Here is a 14,227-nt window from a genome sequence, read left to right as displayed (position 1 = left end):
GACTTTCAGAAGCATTTTGCTCCCTTTTCAATACATTTTGAAGGAAATTGCCAGTGAATGCCTTTTTTTTTTTTACCTCTTTAAAAAGCATTAAGATTAATTCTAATTGTGGCTCTGAAAAAAAATTAGATTTATGATAACTAGAAGCTTTTTATGTTGTGTGGTTTGTATTTTTCTTTATTTCAATTCCAACAAACCAGTAAAAAGCCCCTCTAAGGAAAGGTTTGCCACTCAGATAATTTCAATCTAACATGAAGTGTATTTAGTACAAAAACTGAGATTGAATATATCATTGAAGATTTCATTCTATGAAATATTCAAAGAATCAGATACAAGCTAAATTAGGAAAATTTAAAATAATTTCAAATACCCAACTCCTCCTAAACCAACATCATGAGCAAAGAAGAGTGGATCACTTTTGCTCTTCTGACAAATGGCTTTTAAATTATTAATGGTGTCAAACAATCTGATTAAGTACTTGTCTTTCCCTGTTCTTTGGCAACACTCTTCCATACTCATCCACACATTCAGGATGTTTAAGGCATCATGGTTATGACAAGAATCACACAGGATCCCTCAGCCATGTTTACTAACAACAAAATAATTTGCTATTTGGAATTGGTACCTCTAAGCAGCTGTTCCTGCTTGACAACCAGCCCTTTGTATTTCTTGTAAGTTTTCTCGTAGTCCTTTTTCAGGGTTTGATTTTCAGGATCTTCATCAAGTGAATTAGAGAAGTTAAGGAGTTCAGAGAAAAGTGATAGAGGCTAGGTGACAATTGTCCCCTAAAGTGTTCCTCAATCACCAGAGAAAAGCAAGGGATCTATGGAATACCCAGTGTCAAGACCCTCCCTCAGCACCAGCCTGCTACACCTGCAATCCAGGCCATGACTGCTCTCTCCTTCTAGGCCAGGATATTTTACACCCTACTAAGCAGCACAGGTAGTCTAAGACATACTGCTGATAAAATATAACATTTTTTTTTTTCTTGTGTTGCTTTAACAGCTTCAGCTTAACCTCGTCCACATCCCAAAATCTTCATTCTTGGTCTTTCTAATACCTGCAATTATATTTTGCACTTTCTGGTAAATTCTACTGCTTTTACAGAAGGTGCTGTGCACTCATCTTGTGTAACCCAACACCACTCATCAAGAAAAGTCAGAAGCCATTAGGCTATGCCAGAACATCAAAAGGATATCAGCTTTCTTCTTTTTAGCAAGTTCTTCCTGCCAAAGCTCATGTCTCTTCAGTTCATGGTCTATGATATTCATACATAGAGCTCCAATTTTGTAGTGTGTGATTATCCCATGAAATTGAGAGAAACTACATTGAAGAAATAATACTTGTGAGGAATAAATGCCAACAACTCCATATCTACTTTGACATCTATGGCAGCAATACTGCACCACATCAAATATTGAAAAAGGTATTTACAGTTTGCCCCATTAAAGCACCTTCCTTTTGGAAAATCATTTCAAAACAAGAACAATCCCTGAAATTTTGAGTATTTTCTCAACTTGTAGAAAGATAAGGAATAGTTTGTTGTGCCAGATGAAAACAAAACACATTCCAATTTTCATACATAAAGGAAAAGGTTTTCCCCTCAGCCCTGCCTTTCATACTGCAAGTGCTTCAGAGCACTCTGTCCTCACCAGAAATAGAATAGAGACTTAAAATCAAGGTAAATGCAATTTACCCCCTGAATTATTTCTAGGAAGGGTATGCAGAAACACTGGCATAGCTAAATAAGAGCAGTGCTCACTTCAGTTTTGAACACTGTTTCTTCCCTGTAGGTGTGCAGATGGAAATCAGAGGTGGCAGCTCAGCCACCTTTCATTTCTGACACAAAGCCATGAGTCACAATCTTTACTAGCTTCTTCCCAGCTCTCTTACAAACTGCCTCACCATGAGAATTTTTTGTTATGTGATAAAACTGAGGCACAAGTGTGTTTCTGTCTGTTTTTCCTGTTTCAGTGAAGTTTTGTAGCACAGAGCAATAAACAAATGAAAAGCCACTAAGCAGAGCTACATTCTTTATGTTCCTAAATCCAGGGACTCTGCACTCACCTCGAAAAGCAGAAGAAAATGTAAATTATATTGGTAGCCAGTTCAATGCTTTGTTTCCAGTCTTCCCTCAGCACTCTAGCCAATGCACCCAGGGCAGTTTCTGAAGTGAAACAAGATTTAGAGAAGCATCAGCATTTTGTGTCCCTCCTTTTTAGCTTGTGAGCCTCAGAATTTGAATACACCTTATTCTACATCAATCAGTTTTCCAGTGGAACACTCACAGGTCTCTGACTTTAACAGGCAGCACTGTTCATGAGTTCTGTTTGGAGGCATTACCAGAGAGTGCCCTGGGTGTTCACTCTGTCACAAATCCTAAGAGGCAGCAACATGGAAGGAAAGTGCAACAAACACTGAAGTCATCTGAAAACTACCACTAACCTTCAGATCTTGTGGCCTCTGCCAGCTCTATGCTCAATACTACATTGTGTTCCCTGCCTAAAACACTACCATTTTCACTTTCAAATTTCCTTTAAATTCTGCCTGGACAGACAGTATTTCTCATCCATATTTCCCCCTTCGTCTACTTCATATTATTTAATAATTTAGTTTCTCCTTGTCTTATTTAATTTCACTTTTCCAGTCACGTTCCCCTAGCTAGTCTCTCTTCATGTTACACCATGTTCCTCAATCACAAAAGCAGCAACTGGAACATGAAGCACTAAATATTTTCAACAACTCTTAGGGACAAGCCATTATTTCATGGCTCACCATTCCCATCCCATCTTCTGTGGTGACACTGCAAGATGGGCACATACTGAAGTCATCAATACATGAGGGTATAAGGGCTCAGCAAAAGAGACAAAAAGGGCAAGGAAAGAAAATCAAAAAATTAACTCGTGTCAGCTTGCAAATCCCCTTTTCAAGGCAAGTTTCCCGATCTACAGAATACAACAATACATTCCCATCTCCAGCAGTAATGCCAGCTGAAGTAAACTTAGCATCAAAATAACTAGCATCAGGAAAAAGTAACTGAAGCCTCTAGAGGCCAGGAAGATTTCAGTATTAGGCTCACCTAAGACCAGTCTGAGGAGCATCCATTTGTAAAGAGACCCAACAGAGCTTTGATGGCCACCTTAGTATACACAGAGAAATAGAGCGTAGCAAACTAAAGACAATCTCAAATTAAAGGTGAACTACTTTTCCCTGGATACAAATGAACAGCACATCAAGAGAAATTACCATTGGGTTTTAAAATTACCATTTATAAGCAGCTCTTCCAAATTATCAGGATTCCTGGCCAGCTGCAGGATGAGGGCAGAGCCACGCACCTTGTCAGCAATGTCCTCATACAGCAACTCAATGTACTCATCCATGTCATTGATATTGGCAACTTCATCAATCTGAAAGCAGTCAGAAGCAAGGGCTTCACTGAGAGACATGGCAATTCAACACCAGCAATCACAACTTTATTCAGTTGTCACACCAAAGGGCACTCAGCTTCTGAGTACAGATCTTAGGCAAAAATAAAATACAAGTTAAAAAACCCCAACATGTGCAGAATGACTGCCAATGAACATCAGGAAACCTGAGGAGATATAATTCCTAAAAATCAAAGGATGCTCAGACACAACTCTGTGTCCTGTCTGATGTTCCAGTCCTCACTGGCTGTCCTGCTGTGTGCTGTACTTTGAGGGGTAAGTATGCAAGTCAAATATTTTACCCTTTCTGGAGATAACTTTTTTCCATTGTGCAGTATTTCCAAACCAAGTTCTTTGTTTAAAAAACAAGAAGCAAAAAAACCACAAGAATTCAGCATTTCCTCTCCCCTCCTCGCTTTTTTAACTGCTTACTGAAGTAGTAAACAGGGTTTGCATTTCTCTTTTAACACCAATAATTACCTCTGTTCCTTCAAATGGGGGTGGATCTTTTGGCTTGCTGGTTTTCTCTTTCTTTTCTACAAATAAAAAGACATGGGTGCAGTTAAGTTCCACACAAACACAGATCAAACACATATCCAGTGTTCTCATAATGAACACTCCAGTAAAATCAAGGTCAAAGTCCTTTTGTGTCCAGCTAACCTGCCAGACTAACATAGGCTTCTGAACCCCAACAGTCCCAGGGAGTAAAACAAATCCTCAGCTGTCTTTTGACAACTCAGCGCAAATGATCAGTGATAGCCCTGTCAGGTGGGGAGATAGAGGATAATAAACCTTAGAGCAAGCCCAGAGTGACAACACTCACTCCCACAGTGAGACATCAGCAGCTTTGATTTTGCTTGTGCCCTGTGACACACCAAGACACAGAAATGCAGAGTGAAAGTGAGTAAACATGCAAAGCTCTTACAACCAAACCCCATATATAACATAAATCTTCATTTTATATTTGTCTCACTAGGAATCCAGCTTGAGAACAAAGCTTACCATTGCATGGTTGCAAGAAACCTTGACAACCACAAAGTAATGTAGAATCTAATGTTAAATATTCAACAGTCCTCTGAGCAGAAAATTTAAGGTGAACTTAAACTTTATTAAGACATAAACAGGAGCACCAAGAGGGCAGAAACTTTAGATAAGATGAAACAAATACCCCAGGCTGTCAGCTACACTGGACCAAAGCTTGTCAGGCTCTGAAACTCTCCAGCCTTACACACAGCCCAAACTGAGCCTAGGCACACTCTGTACACCCTGCAAGAGGTGATGGCAGAGGTCCTTCTAGGAAGATCCTCTTAGAGACTTCTGATGTCACTGTAAGTGCAGATTCAGTATGATGAGGCTGCACCCAATAGCCAAATCTGTACCTCTCAAGTCCTGCTAATGCACAAGGCAGCCAGTAAGAAGCATCAATATTAATTGTAACCAAATAATAAATTTGGTTATTAAAAAGGTAATTTCCTTGCTTCAAGATCATAATTGTTTCCAAGGGTGATAAAAGATACATGTGTCCTACTGTGACCATCCCCAGAGAACTGGTACATCAGGCACATCGGGCTCTCAGCTAGGAACACCTCAGTATTTGTCCAAGGCTGAGGCACCCCAGTCCCAAAGCTATTCTGTTCCTGTATTTTTTACCTTTTCCTGCTGAGGAATCTCTGCGGTTCTGCAGGTAGTACAGCAGCTGCTCTACTTCTCCAAGCTTGGAGGGGTGAATGAGCTTGCATTCTTCAACCACCTTTCGAGCCAGGGAACCAATGTCTGTGTTTGCATTAAGACTCTTCAGCCGAATTCTGCAACACAGAGAAGTCTTTTTTCAGCTTGGAAATTTTTTATCTTCAGTCCTCTGATTATGTTTATACAGTCAAGAATTTCTCAAAGCAGAAATGATCCTGATGCACCCAGTGCCTGTGCCTTTCATGTCAAAGTGGTGCCTCTGAACTCCAAATGGCTAGCAACTGTCAAACAGATTTGGTGAAGCGTAACTGTTCATGAGCTGACAGGCAGCAACATTAAAGGCAGCTGTATGAACAGATCCCTTACAGTCATCTTAGATACAAAAGACAGTAACTGATTTGGATATACCCCATAAAGAGTGCACAGGACCACAAAGGAGTATTGCAGACAAAAAAGTCCCAAATGAGAGACAGTTCTGGGTGTTGTCTGCACAGAAAGGTTCTTTTGCAGTGCCAGAAGTCTCCCACAGCTCTGGCAGATTTGCAGCCAGGTCCACAAGCAATGAGTAGGAAGAAATCTCTGTGGGAATCAACAACAGTGTGGAAAAAAAAGGAATTCCACCATCTTGCAGATGCAAATTATGTTGATTCATCTGATGACAGAAGTATGCTGCTGAAATCTTCAAAAACTGGAGACAACTTAAGGATTCTCCTTCCTTTTTCCCCCTCAATTATTCTTCTAGCATGCACTCACACAGGCAGCCACTTCAGTTCAAATTTTCAAAAAGAAATCATTACAGAGATAAAATCCCCCTAGAATAGATCCAACCTTGCAGCTTGAAAAATGAAGTTATGATAGTTCTCTCAGCTTTTCCAGTAGGGAATATTTTAATGGTCTTGAAAGAAATTAACCAGGCAAAAGTGAAATGCAGATAAAGCAGTCAATTCACTGTTTGGGCAGATCAAAACAACAGGAGAGCCAACAGCTGGAGCACAAGGCTCTCAGGAGGTTCAATGGTACTTCTTGCTCCAACATGAACTACCACTTGCACAGGAAACAATCACTTTTCTCTGCCTCAACTACCCATCATGTAAAACAGAAGCCATCATTTTTTTTTACAAAACACCTTAAAGGACATGGCTGAAAAGCAATTTACAACGTGTGTTTCAGATGTTAACCTTCCCAGGCACGTGTTATTTCCTGGCTTTGAAACCCTCTGCTAGTCCAGCACTAAGTTCCACAAAGATTATAAACTACAATTTCTCAGAGGTAGGTGGTACTCTGAGTTACTGAATCTATGAAAATTGAAATAAAATATCAGAGCTTGCTATGACCTTACATTTTCTGACATTCCTTGCGTTCCCCCAGCATGGGGTCTCCCAACTCTCCCAGAATCGTTGCTTCCACTTCATAATGGACAATGAGGGCTTTCTCAGATGGATGCACATCTATGTTACCTCCTTTTACCTTCCTGTTATAAAGGGAAAAAATGATTAAATGAGAAGCTCAGAAATCACACCAGAGCAGAAATCAGGTACCTGCTATGCAGACCCTAAACCCAAGCAGTGCTCTCCTTTCAGATCACATTCCACCCCACACAGCTGTACCAAAGCCTGGTGGCATATTCTTGGCTACTACCTGTAGTACACAAATATCCAAGCCACTGGAGCCTTACTCACAGAAATAAGGAAAGAAATCAAAGCAATCCTGTTCCACATCACCACAACGAGTAAAAAGATGCATTTCACCAAGCAGGTGAATTTCCCAGTAGATTCCCCATTACCTTGTCAGTATTGACAAATCTTTGTCTAATGGCCTTTACTTAGTGCAGTCCTCTACAAATAGAATTTTTTTGCCATTCTCTTGGCTAACTCCTAGTAGTTACAGCTCTCTGAGAATGAATTACAAATAATTTGTACTTCAATTTAACTATTCTCTCTTGAAACACAAACCTCTTTGCTACTGTTGTTCACCTCATTGTGCCTGCTGCCAGGCTTGAGGGATTACAAAAACCAACAGCTGCCATCAAAAGATATAATTCATGTCCACCTGCTTTTCTACAGCTACAGATCCTTGGGAGAAGTATTCTCCAGGGAAGCACTCTGGTGTATGCCAGTGCCAAAAGGGCCTGTCCTGCTCTCTCCTCCTTTGTGCCAGCAATTCTGTGTCCATGCAGATCCAAGGCTCCCGAGAAAAGGCTCAGATGGATAAAGACACACCTCATTTCTGCTTTCAAGCAGCAGCAGAACCACGTCCAGAGAATACAGTGACCCATTTTTATTTATTGGTAAAGATGACACTTGTCCCTTTTCCACTTGGTACTGCCAACTGAATATGTACAGTCATGCCATAAACCAGGCTGCTAAACACTGCAAATTAAAACCACCTCCAAAATGTGGGTTTAGCTTTTGGGATGTGGAGTGGGTTCTTTGTTGGGTGCTCAGGTGTTTAGACAGATCATGTCCATAAGACAATTACAAGTGGCTTCACCAGGAGTCATACCAGCATCTAGGAGATAGCAGGTGGCCATGACATTGGGTCAATCAGATCAGGAAAAATTACTTCAACCTCATAAAGCTGGAAATGTCAGCAAATCCAGATGCAGCCTGTGCTGTAACCATTCTCAGCAGAAAATGTTTGAAATGTGTCTCCATCTACCCAGCTACTCTGGTGTCCACTTTTCCTTCTGCAGGTACAGCTGCAAAAAATACCTTTGTCTTGAGATAGAGCTGCCCAAAAAGCCCCACGAACCACAGGAAGGTCTGCTGTGGGAAGCAGAGTTCAGCTCAACTACCAGCCTTGCAAGGACATAAAGCTACACAGAGCAAACAAAGATTTCTCCCTAGTGCTGGAGAATAACATTTTCCATGAAAGCACAGCACAACTCCCTGTATGACTTGAGATTTTTTGAAGAGACTTGGGCTTGTTCCCCTTTAACAGTACCTTGAAGCAGGTGTTTCATTACAGTCTGTTCTCACAAGGTCCAGTGTTTCAGGACAGAAAGCTTATGGCAAATCTACTTCAAAAGAATCCAGCTCTCACTCCCCACCTCCAAATATATTTCTCCTACATTGAGATCTATCAGAAGATGCCAACTGCAAACACTCAGGCTCCTGACAGTCAAAGCTCTGGTTAATGACAGCTTTGTAATATTTACAGGTATAAAGAAAGGATGGGTAGAGAACAGTTTGGTAAAGTTTTACAAGAATAAAGCTGGACTAACAGCTCATCACTGCCCAAAGGATTAGATCTTCCCATGTTTGCCCTGCTCCTGGCAGTCCCCTTGGAGTTCAACATGAGAGCTCATCAGTCCCTGTCACAGTCAATTCCAGCAATCCAACAGAAAACTCTCCATGTTTTGGAGAGGAAGTTTTTCACTGTGTAACAGAACTAAAGTGCTCTATAGAAAAGGAACAACACTTCCTATTTCTCATCAGGTAAAAGGAGGAGTGGAACCTCCTCCTTTTGGCAACAGTAAACCACTGATGAGCTTAGCAACCAGGAGAGCCTTAGCTTAGGACAGATTCAGGACTTCCCATATTTAATTTTTACTTTCAGAGGGATAGATGGGTAAACTGAAGAACTTAGAGCTGCAGAGATTTTCTGCCCTCTCACACTGACAAACACCCTCTCTGCCTGAGCTATTTCTGAGTTAATGAAGTCACTAATCAATACACAGCCAAGCTCCCTCTCTGAAAATCCTACCTTGTGAAAGGATCCTACCTACACTAAAATGTATTCCCCAGCCACTGAAGTTGTTTTTCATTTGGAAAACACTGCATTCAGATTGTCAGCATCACAAGGTAAATCTTCTTTTACAAGAAAAAATCCCCTCCTCTCCCTGAAAACTACAACCACGTAAATCACATCATAAAACATCTGAAACTGCAAATATTATAATGAGTAGAAGCAGCAAAGCACTGGGGAGCTCTCATGCACAACAGCCTGTCCTTTCACTTCACTGCTTGCTTTGTCAACAAGAACCCAGTTCAGTTCAAGGTTTAAAGAGGAAGGCCTTTTCTACAGACAAAAGCTGCAAGCTGAGCTCACATAACCAAAGCTGGAATGTTAATATCCTTTATTAGCTAATTCCTTTAGAGGGAAAAAGCAAAAGCAAACTATCCTAATGAAAAGTGGCACAAACCACACGTGGCTGAAAATCCAATAACAAATCCCAGCAAGTCAGACTTGGTGGGAGGGGGAGTGCCCATGCAGGGTGACAAAGGGAAACAGGGAGCAGAGGAGTACCAGACCTGCACTCCAGTCTGGCCACGTTAAACAGCACAGCAAGTAGTTTTGGGTTTGTGCTCCCAAAAAAGAGACACCTACACCTGTTGCAGGGATGACTACAAACCAAAGATTCCCACAATATCACATAAGATGGCACAAACTGAACAGGTAAGGCTAAAAAAAAACAGGCACTGCTTTAAAGTTACAGCTGTTGATTTAATTAAGGGTGGCATTTGATTTTTAACCATCATGGCATTGCTATGACAGAATTGATGTTCAAAGATTATCGAGAGGTTTATTTTTTTCCCTGCACTGATTCCAGATATGGAGCCTAATATGTGGCATATAAGTAGGGAAAAACCAAAACCTAGACAGCCTAAACAGGAAATTTTGCAAATACTAATAAATGGAAAGGAAGTAAAAAACAAGAGCAGGAACTCTTTAGGATTCAAGACAGGATGGATAAAAATCACCAGCACGATAGGAGGAAGTGACACTGTCCACACATGACACCTGAACAGAGGCCTGGATGACCTGGCATCTTTTGGGACTGATTCACTTTGCTCTGAAACAACTGACAGAGATCCAAGAGCTGCCAGCTCAGGCCCTATTCTTTATGCTGACTGGTCTTGCTGACAAACAGACAGATAAAAGGCACCATTCATTCATCACACCTGCAACACCAAACCCCGATCATACACTTTATACCCCACAGTCACCTCTTAAATTCACACCACTTGTCCTGCCCAATCTGCCATGCCATACTTGCATCTCCTCTGCATCAGTCTCCCAGCTGCTCCTTGAACCCGGCCATACTGTCTCTTATCCCATCCCTGATCCCCAGAGCAGCCACCTGCACCTAATACACAATGATCCTCTCCACTCATCTCCTAATATCACCTTTTCTCCTCTCAACCTGCTGTCACTTCAGTGCCTCATCCCAAGCACACCATAAAATGCCACCACAGCCATCCCCAGACCAGAGCACACTCCAAACCCCTCCTTCTCTCCTTTAGCACCCACCCCACCACTCTGCCTACCCTGCCTTTGTAACCTTCACTCATCCTTAACCCTACACAGTCCTCATCCAAACCTTCTTCCCAACAGACTGGGGCAGGCTGAGGGGGGACCGCCTAAACAAATCTGTCTCCCATTCCCACACCCCTGACCCATCTCACCCAGCACTACAAAGACTCCAGCCAGCTTCCAAACCAGCCACACCTCAGTCGCCATACCTCCACCTTCCTCGCCATCACCCCTCCCAAAACACTCTCCATTGTCACCTCCCCAACTATAATCCCCCATCCATCCCCAAGCCAGCACTCACTACAACCTCAGCCTCACACTCCACCCCATAGCACCCCACCACACCCTCAGCTCCCCTATATTCCCCCACCCACCCCCTGCAAACACCCCGCGACACCTGTGTCTCGCACCCCACAACCAGACACACTCCATCCCTCGGCACAAGCTGCCGCGCCTCAACCGCCGCGACTTCCCCCGCCCGCCGACCCCCCCCACCCCCGTTCATCCCCCCAGCACGAACCGCCGCCCATCATGCCCATCCTCCCCGGTTACCTCTTGAGGTACCGGGCGTCCTCGCCCTGCATGGCGGCGGTGAGGGACCGTGAGGGGCCGTGAGGGGATGGGGGGGGGGGCGGCGGCGGCTCGGGCAGGGCGCAGCCCCGCGCGCGCGGTGCTCGTTACCAGGGAGAGCGCGAGCCCCGCCCCGCCCCGCGCACGCGCGCCGCCCTCACCGCCCCCCCCCGCCTTTCCCTCCCCGTTCGCGCCCCCTGCAGGCGCGGGGGAGGCGCTGCCCCGCCGGCTGCCGGCCCCTCCCATCAGGGAACAGGCCCCTCCCGTTCGCTTGCGAGGGATCAGGACCTGAAAGGAAGAAGCTGTGTTGTTGGGGTTTTTTCCCCCCCTAAATATGTACACAAAAGTTAAGTTTATAAGCTTGAGAAACGCTGCGTTTCTGGACGTCGGTATGATTCAGATTATTAGGCACTGGCTGAGAGTGAAAGGTGACCTGACAGTACAGTGGAGGCAGGTGGGTTGGTACCCTTTACTTAGTCTTCTGTATTGGTTTAATGCTTATTATTTTGAAATTGATATGCATCCCTGCCACCTCCTGCCAAATTGCGAAATGGTTTTTCAGTTAATCAGCAAGCTGTTTTTGGTGAGAGGTGCTTCAGCACGCTGCAAGCAGCAGGAGTGAGGGAGAATCTCAGAATGTTCACAGAATCACAGCACGGCTGGGTTGGAAGGGACCTCTGGAGATTGTCCTGGCCCAAGGCGGGGTGAACCTGAGCAGGTGACACAGGGATGCACCCAGGTGCGCTTGGGCTCCCTCCAGAGAGGGAGAATCTGCAACCTTCCTGGACAGCCTCCTCTGTCATGCTCAGTGCTAAAAACATCCTCATGGTGAGGTGGAACTCCTCGTGTTTCCATTCACGGCTGTTGAACCTCACCCTATCACTGGACAGCCCCAAAACCATCTGGCACCATCCTCCTGGCACCTGCCCTGGAGACATTTACATGGATTGATGAGATCCCCTTTCTTTTCAATACTAATCTGTCCCAGCTCCCACAGTCTCTCCTCACCCAAAGATGCTCCAGACCCTGTGTGCAGAATTTAGAGAAGGATGGAAGAAGGGCTCTTGTGGTGTCCTGCCTCATTATGGCCACCTGAGCTGGTCCTCAGCACCAGCTCTTGGCCAAGCCCAGCCTTAAGGCAGCCTTGGTGTTTTGGAAAATAATCTTCCTTTTGGGTCACTGACACACAGAGAGCATGGGGATGACACAGCTGTATCTCCAGACTCAGGCAAAGTGACTGCAAATCCAAAATCATGTTGGAAAAGTTACATCTTCAGCCAGCACCTGAATTTTCTATCCCTTTATCTTGTCTCCAAGCTGCTCTAAAGAATAAGCAAACAGCATCATATCCAAGATGTCTCAGAAAGCTCCTTAATGAGCTGTAGTTTTCTGGAGTACTCTTTGCAACTGAAAATTCTGTCTACCCAGAGTCGTAGGGGTAATGCAGAAATAAATAATACACAACAAAGCTTTTGGTTTTTATTGTGGCAAAATATTAAACATAAATACTTAATGCCTACTGATCCCATTAAAGACTAAGAATTTTTATACTTTCATAATCTGTAACAGAGCAGAATAAAATATTTTGTGGAATACAAACAGTGCCTGCCTTTGTTTTAACAGAAAATGGAAAAAGAAAGTACCTTGTGACATTGCTAGAACATAACACCCTTGTTACTAGGTTTCTTCTATTTTTATCACAGTAATATTGTCATTAAAAAAAAACCCACAACAACACAGCTACCTAATCAGAATGATAATTCTCCAGTGATTTCAGCAGCTCTCCAGATAAGCATAAGCCAAATATTAAACTCTGAAGCCATAAAAATAGTCTGATATTTACTGAGCACTAAGTACCTGACAGTCTTCATTTATTTGACTACAAATTTATCTTATTTATCTGGTCACATATGCCTGTGATTGGAGTCTAGTTTTAGACACCTATGGAAAACAGGCCAAAGATTACAAGATGAGAATGATACAAAAGAATGTGAGAACTGAAAAAATACGAGTAAAGGAACATTTATTCCAGTTAAGTGTGCCATGATGTTTGGGCTAAAATTGGCTGTTTGTCAGGACCTGAAGGGACTGCAGAACCTGGAAAAAGTCCAAGTGAAATAAATATCTCAGCTTTGTAGGTATTGAGCCACCAGCCCTGCCAAGATCAGACAATTCTGTTGGGCAGTGACAACCAGTTGATGCTGGCTTTAGAAAACCACATGGCATAAACACCAAAACCCCACACATTGCACGGTGGATTCTTCTAAAATTAAACTGTGGAGCACATGCTGCCTGAGGTTTTGTTCTGCAGCCTTGCCCCGAGCTTCTGACGTTGTTTTGCACAACTCTTTACATCCCTGTCCTAACAGTGGGATGAGGTTTATGGGATGGGACTCTGGAGATCCCCTCACCTGCATGGTAGAAGTACATATGAGGAGGAGGAAAGAGAGGGTGGCATTTGAGGCAGAAGGGTGATCAAGTTGCAGGCAGAAGCTGGAATGCACAAGATTTTTGTGTTTCTACTTAGTTCTTTTGTTTGGGTGGTTTTGGGGTAGTTTGGCTTTTTTCATGGAACAGTTATAAGAAATATGGTTCTCCTTCAGCTTGAAGGAGAGATTTTTTTTTTTGTAGTGAGGGAATATAAAGGAGGGTGTGAAAGAGCTTGGGAGCTGCAGAGAAAATCAGAATAGGAAGAGAATGGTGGAGAAAGTTGCATGAGGAGATGCTGGGAAAGAGGAATGAAGCAGGTGGGTAAAAAACAAGAGGAAAGAACTGTGGAGTGTTCCCATATGGGATATGTATGTATGTGTATATGTATATATATTTATGGTAGAATAAGCACAGATGGAGTAACTAACAACATCTTTATGCAAAAACTCCCAAACTTATATTTTTTGGTCAAGCTGCAGACATGTTATGAGCCAGATGGACAGAATACACTCAGTGACATTGGAGCAACACCCACCACATTGCCTCATGGTAAACTTGATTTTATTTCTTCTTGTTCGTTTTCTTAGTCTTGAAAAGTACTGATGCTAGCAGTGATGTTTAGGTCAAAAAAGGTGTTTCCATTGTCTTCAATGAGCCTTTGGTATGTGACAGACTGTTGAGAATGCATTGGGACTGATTTCTTTTACATCACAGTGAACAAAAAATTCAACCAAAATAGCAAACACTGTTATTCTGTAGCAAATTGTTGAAATGTAATAGACTAATGTCTTGTGGAGTTGAGAAACCAAAGCAACCCTGAAATTTGTAATCTATCCATCAAAGACTGCATCTTGCTC

General features: G+C 43.0%; 1 protein-coding gene across 4 annotated transcripts in view; it reads right to left on the bottom strand.

Annotated features, from left to right (window-relative positions):
- KIFAP3 (kinesin associated protein 3) overlaps window positions 1–11,066 on the bottom strand; it is a 67,112-nt gene extending 56,046 nt beyond the window's left edge. For all 4 annotated transcript variants that reach the window (XR_009487559.1, XM_059854699.1, XM_059854700.1 and 1 more), the window contains exons 1-8: window positions 10,923–11,066; window positions 6,454–6,585; window positions 5,076–5,230; window positions 3,906–3,961; window positions 3,266–3,407; window positions 2,068–2,167; window positions 1,199–1,323; window positions 626–724 (exon numbers count right to left, since the gene is read on the bottom strand). Coding sequence is in view for 3 of the 4 variants with exons in the window: in XM_059854699.1 (XP_059710682.1) it covers window positions 626–724; window positions 1,199–1,323; window positions 2,068–2,167; window positions 3,266–3,407; window positions 3,906–3,961; window positions 5,076–5,230; window positions 6,454–6,585; window positions 10,923–10,954 (841 nt within the window). In the remaining variant the exon portion in view is untranslated. The remainder of the gene's footprint in view (window positions 1–625; window positions 725–1,198; window positions 1,324–2,067; window positions 2,168–3,265; window positions 3,408–3,905; window positions 3,962–5,075; window positions 5,231–6,453; window positions 6,586–10,922) is intronic.
- Window positions 11,067–14,227: the final 3,161 nt, after the last annotated feature.

This window comes from Haemorhous mexicanus, chromosome 9, assembly GCF_027477595.1.
Source record: "Haemorhous mexicanus isolate bHaeMex1 chromosome 9, bHaeMex1.pri, whole genome shotgun sequence".
NCBI classification, from domain to species: domain Eukaryota; kingdom Metazoa; phylum Chordata; class Aves; order Passeriformes; family Fringillidae; genus Haemorhous; species Haemorhous mexicanus.
This window is presented reverse-complemented; position numbering and strand designations above follow the sequence as displayed.